A 6000-nucleotide genomic window follows, 5' to 3' on the forward strand; every position below is an offset into this window, starting at 1 on the left:
ACAGCCAGTGACACAGCCTGTGTCATGTCCTTCAGTTCAGTTCACTCACTCAGCCATGCCCAACTCTTTGCGACCTCATGAACTGCAACACGCCAGACTTCCCTGTCCATCACCAACTCCCAGAGCTTGCTCACACTCATGTCCTTCAAGTCAGTGATGCCATCCAACCATCTTATCCTCTGTCACCCCCTTCTCCTCCTACCTTCAATCTTTCCCAGCATCAGAGTCTTTTCCAGTGAGTCAGTTCTTCTCATCAGGTGGCCAAAGTATTGGAGTTTCAGCATCAGTCCTTCCAGTGAATATTCAGGACTGATTTCCTTTAGGATTGATTGGTTGGCTCTCCTTGCAGTCCAAGGGACTCTCAAGAGTCTTCTCCAACACCACAGTTCAAAAGCATCAGTTCTTCGGCACTCAGCTTTCTTTATAGTCCAACTCTCACATCCATACATGACTACTGGAAAAACCATAGCTTTGATTAGATAGACCTTTGTCAGCAAAGTAATGTGTTTGCTTTTTAATATACTGTCTAGTTTGGTCATAGCTTTTCTTCTTCAAGGAGCAAGCGTCCTTTAATTTCATGGCTACAGTCACCATCTGCAGTGATTTTGAAGCCCAAGAAAATAAAGTCTCTCAGTTTCATGTCCTAAGTGTCCTGAAAACAGAATAGCCCCACCACCACCTGTTAAGCTCCATGTGTGCTCAGCACGTCCAGCCTTCACCAGATTCAGAGTGTGGACCCTCGAGCCCGGCTGCCAGTTCTGCCACCTTGCCCACATGACCCTGCCTGTGTTCCTTCACTTCTCTGAACCTGTCTCTGCCACTCTGAGACTCATGATAACATCTGCTCTTTGCCGTTACGGAGGATTACATGGCAGGTGTTTGACAAAAGCCAGCTGATACAATCACTGTCATCATCACTGAAGTCTGGGCTTCTCTACAACTGTTTGTAGCAATCTCTGCTGTCCCCACGGAACACATGGGAACTAGGCCCAGAGAGCTGAGCAACTTGCCCAGAGTCATATGGGTAGTATAGTCAGTGCGAGAGTTAGGACTTGAACCTTGGTCTATTTGTCCACCCTGATCTTTCCCCCACACCACGATGATGCTCCGAACAGAAACACAAGATTGTTTTATTTAATTTATTGCAGTTCATTTACAGTGCTGTATTAGTTTCACGTGTACAGCAACACAATTCGATTACATATAAGAATAAGAATATGTAGTCTTTTTCAGATTCTTTCCCATTATAGGTTCAGTTCAGTTCAGTTCAGTCGCTCAGTCATGTCCGACTCTTTGCGACCCCATGAACTGCAGCATGCCAGGCCTCCCTGTGGTTATTACAAGATACTGACTATAGTTTCCTGTGCTATACAGTAGGTTCTTGTTGTTTATCCATTTTATATCTAGCAGCGTGTATGTATAAATCCCAAGCTGTCATAACTGCTCTCCCCTACTACAAGACTGCTTTTAGAAGGTGAGCCCTAGGTCCCCAGAATTATGAGAGAGTAGCGCTCCAGCACCTTCACTCGCCTTGTTACTGAACAAAACATGAGCAAACAGCGTTCTATGCTGGGGCCCATGCCAGGCTGGTTGCTTCCCACTCAGAGTTGCTGCTGCTACTGCTGCTGCTGCTAAGTCGCTTCAGTCGTGTCCAACTCTGTGCGACCCCATAGACGGCAGCCCACCAGGCTCCCCCGTCCCTGGGATTCTCCAGGCAAGAACACTGGAGTGGGTTGCCATTTCCTTCTCCAATGCATGGAAGTAAAAAGTGAAAGTGAAGTTGCTCAGTCGTGCCCAACTCTTAGCGACCCCATGGACTGCAGCCCACCAAGCTCCTCCGTCCACGGGATTCTCTAGGCAAGAGTACTGGAGTGGGGTGCCACTGCCTTCTCCACAGAGTTGCTAGAGGAGTGGTTTAGTAACAATTGTTTCTTTTACTCTTTTTCCCCTTTGAAAACTTCCACTTGTATTCATGCTCATGGCTAACAATGTGTATGTACACAATAGACTAGAATTTATAGATATCAATTTTGACAAAGAGTGAAGAAAATTATTTGAAATTCCCAATATTCCATCAATAATATGCAATCCTAGTAAACTGGAAATTAATCAGAATGAAGTTTTTCTTCTAAATGTTTAAAAGCTCTGGGATTTATCCTACAGAGTAACAGAAGCATGTCCAAAAGGGAAACTAACCTGGACAACACCACTCATTTTTCCATTTGTACAGAAATTACTCCAAACCAGGGGGCCACTGGCTAATGTGGAATCAGCCAGAAGGCTCGAAAATTATTTAGCCGTCCCATCCGGCCACAAAATAAATAGAAAGTGTCCATCGTAAGGGTATCCATGAGTGTCTCCTCCACTTTGCTGATAATACTAAGACCCACGGGGACCTTCTAGCACACAGCAGATGAGATGAGTAGCCACGCCAGGCAAGGGGACATGCCAGAGTCTGTGGCCAGTGAGGTGGGCAGGTGAACTTGTTTGGATCCAGGAGTTTGGATCATGGGTTGTATAATGCTGTCTAGGCAGGCCTCTTCTTCTTCCTTGTAGCATAAATTATCTGGTGTTAATTGATGATCTCACATTGTTCATGGATACAGTCCAACTCTAAACGTCATGTTTTCCTTTCTTGCAGGGAGTGAAATTGATGAGGCCAACCGTATAACAAAGGAGGCGGTCGTTCCGCAGCCATGTATATATGTACAGGATTGTACTTACAGTTCTGAAGACTTGTATTTGTGAACGTTGCTTCGATGCATATTTTATTTTTTTACACACAAAAAAATATGATATAACTGTTTAAAGTGCCTTAAAATGTATTTGACGAGAGCATTATTTCCAAAACCTCCTTTGTTGGTTACTGCCAGGGGCGGTACAGTATTTTGGAGTTGTTTAATTTTCTTTTTTCCTAACGCAGAAAACGGCCATTGAAGGTGACAAAAAAACAAGCACGTTTTCCTCGTACCATCTTTCCTGCACTTCAGCTCTCTCCTGGTTACGATACTGTTTGAAATGAGGTCACATCATCAGGAAAATGCCCTTCCCATGACAGTGAATATTTCCAAAATCTTATTTGATTTACCACATGATTCTTTCTTTTTCTGCAACTGTGACATGCCTCTTCCTTATCAACTCAGCAGGGGTCACAGATTGAATAGCTGCTGAAAAGCATATAAGTCATCTGCATTTCTTGATATCATTTTTTAAGACATTCCTTCAAATAGTTTCCACGCAGAAATTCCTCAGTTCCATTATAAGAGACTGTGGTGTTCTGTGTCTTAAATTTATTATAAGCTGCTTCAAAGAAAGGGCCTGATGTTTGAGTTATGAGTCAAAGTACATGAGGTTTTGAGATTAAACTACAGGATTTGGGTTTCAGGATTTTTTTCAAATTCTATTTCAAATGTTTTCCCTTTTTCTTCCGTCATTTCTTTCTTACCTGTTTTCCAGCACACTTGGAAACTCCCAACAGCCAAATGTGAGACACCGAAATGTTACAGTTAGTTTGAGTGGCAACAATTAATGATGGATTATTCCACATTCCACAACTGAGACCAAAATTGTCTTCCTGTTACACTGATGTGCTGAGCACAAATTTCCCCTTTTAGCCAGAAGCAGCCTGTTACATCTTGGAATCAAGTACACTTAAGGCATTTGAAACGTTATTAATGAGAATTTTCCTTGGCAGATTTGACAAACGTTTGCAACATTTTTTAAAAAAAATTAAATCACATTGCTGTTATGAATAAATGAAAATATCAAGGTCGCAGAGGCAAACAAATGTTACATATACACATTCTGTCTAGCTATGTGGAAAGGAAAACAGACACAGAAAATGCAAAACCATTCATTAACCAAAACAGCAAGTACAGTTAGTTCCCAGACTGGCATCAGCTTGCCATGGAGTACCCAACATTTGCTTCTGCTGAGGCTGGAAGAGCTTTCACAACCCAGTTAGAGAATAAAGTCATTGCTTGATAGAAACGAGGGAACACTTTTTCTCTGCTTCCTGCACACCATCCCGTCACACCTCTCTACTGTTCATGATTTAACAGATGACACTGGCATCCTGAGTTGCACTGAGGCCACATCATGTCTTTAGCAGCTGTTTTGTTGTTATTTTATCAATAACAAAGAGTCATTCCTTAGAAGCTCACCGTGTTTACCAATATCATACATTTACATTACTGTTACTGCCAGCTCTTATCTTGTGTTACTTCTGAGTCATTTCAATGTCACTGAAACTCATACATTTCACAAGAGTTAGCCTCAGTGTAAGTTTTAAGGCTAGTGCCAGACCCTGCAAAAATCTATGCTAAACAGGCTATTTGTCAAGAATTCCTATTGTCAAGAATTTCACTTGTGTCTAAAACTGTAGCAATTTTGCTTGGTCTTTTGGATGCTTACATATGGAGCACAGAAAGGTTTTTATGTTTTTTTCCTACAAACTTCTTTGAATTTCAGAGTAAATGGAATTGTCTGTCTGAGCTATCATAAAAATCTTCAGCCTAGTATTAGAATACTGATTTTTTCCCCCTCAACTTATCTACCTCTATAGTCTTTCACCTATAGTAGGTGTGACTATGGGATAAAGTTCAACTAGAAATGCTATAACATTTTATCTTTTGCTTTAAAAAAGTGTCTTCTGTTTTCAAATAATCTTTACATAAGTGAATTTTGGTGGCTTTATTGATATGTTTATGCCTATTTCTTTTTTTACACAAAGGCTGTGCATATTTTTCCATAAAGGACAAAAAAATAAAATCAAATTTTATTTTTAATTCATGCTTACTGGGATTTAATTATTCATATCTTGAAATATGTCCAGGTACTGCTTTATACATTTGTTTTGTCTAAATGTATTTATGAAAGAACTACATTATATTTATGTTTGCTCACTTTTCCACCTGGATTTTTTCAATGGCTGTTATGAAATTTTATTTTTTAAATGGGTGAGAATATTCATCTTTTCATGTGCTCTTTTCTAAGTTTTCAATTTTTGTGGGTTCTTTTTATTCTTCCCTCTTCTGGTTAAAACTAACACACCTCTGGCTAAATGTTCAGTGTTTATGCTAAATACCAAATTTTTTTAAAAGGATTGGTGAAGTAACGGAGTGGATTATTTATGATGAATGGAAGATGAAGATAATTCTATGATTAAACAAAGGTGTTTCAGAAATCACAAGAGAGCCTGTGGCTTATTTTTGACCTGGTTTCAAATGTACTCATAATCCCTTTCAAGTATCTGTAGATTTCTTTTTTTTTTTTTAATTCATTCCAATCCTCTTATATTATCTGTAGTAAAATGGATATAAGTTCCATAGTCTTCCCATGTTTCCATCTTGTAACCCCCCACCATGCCATACTGTTAAAATCCAGAAGTTAGCCCTTGCTGGTTAGAGATTTTTCTCAGCATCGGGGTTGAGAACCAAGAGAAACATACTCAACAGAAGGGACAGAATATAGGTGATCTGAGTTTTTTCCACCCTTGTCAATTGTTTCAAGGGTAAGAAAGGTGGACCCCTAGAATGCAGAATGCCCTTTCCAAGCCTGGAGCATCTTTACGGGTGAGTACCTTGTGCAGAGGGCTTCCCAGGTGCCACTAGTGGTCAAGAACCCGCCTGCCAGTGCAGGAGACAGAGGAGACCCAGGTTTGACCCCTGGAGGTGGGCATGGCAACCCACTCCAGTATTCCTGCCTTGGGAATCCCATGGACAGAAGAGCAAAGGGGGGCTATAGTCCACAGGGTCGCACAGAGCCCGACGCGACTGAAGCGGCTTAGCATGCGCGCACCTTGTGTAGAATTCCATACCTTTGTGTCTTGTTCTGCTGTCTTGGCTTCCCTGTAAGGCTGACGGAAATGTCACCTCCTCCAGGAAGCTTTCCTGCTTGCCCATCTAGTGCTAGCCTTACTCCCTGTTGACAAGTCCTTAGAAGGAGTCCCTCAAGTCTTCTAAAACCTTTGCTTGTCTAATCATCACTTTACGTTTCTGT

At 41.3% G+C, this 6000-nt stretch overlaps 1 protein-coding gene across 9 annotated transcripts in view; it reads left to right on the top strand.

Annotated features, from left to right (window-relative positions):
- The window catches only part of SLC10A7 (solute carrier family 10 member 7), a 307346-nt gene extending 302158 nt beyond the window's left edge, over window positions 1-5188 (top strand). For 8 of the 9 annotated variants that reach the window (XM_042234294.2, XM_027956247.3, XM_042234295.2 and 5 more), the window contains one exon: window positions 2642-5188. In XM_042234294.2, the coding sequence (XP_042090228.1) occupies window positions 2642-2671 (30 nt within the window). In that variant the 3' untranslated portion in view covers window positions 2672-5188. The other variant, XM_027956249.3, reaches the window with a different exon arrangement.
- The last annotated feature ends 812 nt before the right edge of the window (window positions 5189-6000 follow it).

This window comes from Ovis aries, chromosome 17 (genome assembly GCF_016772045.2).
Source record: "Ovis aries strain OAR_USU_Benz2616 breed Rambouillet chromosome 17, ARS-UI_Ramb_v3.0, whole genome shotgun sequence".
Classification (NCBI taxonomy): domain Eukaryota; kingdom Metazoa; phylum Chordata; class Mammalia; order Artiodactyla; family Bovidae; genus Ovis; species Ovis aries.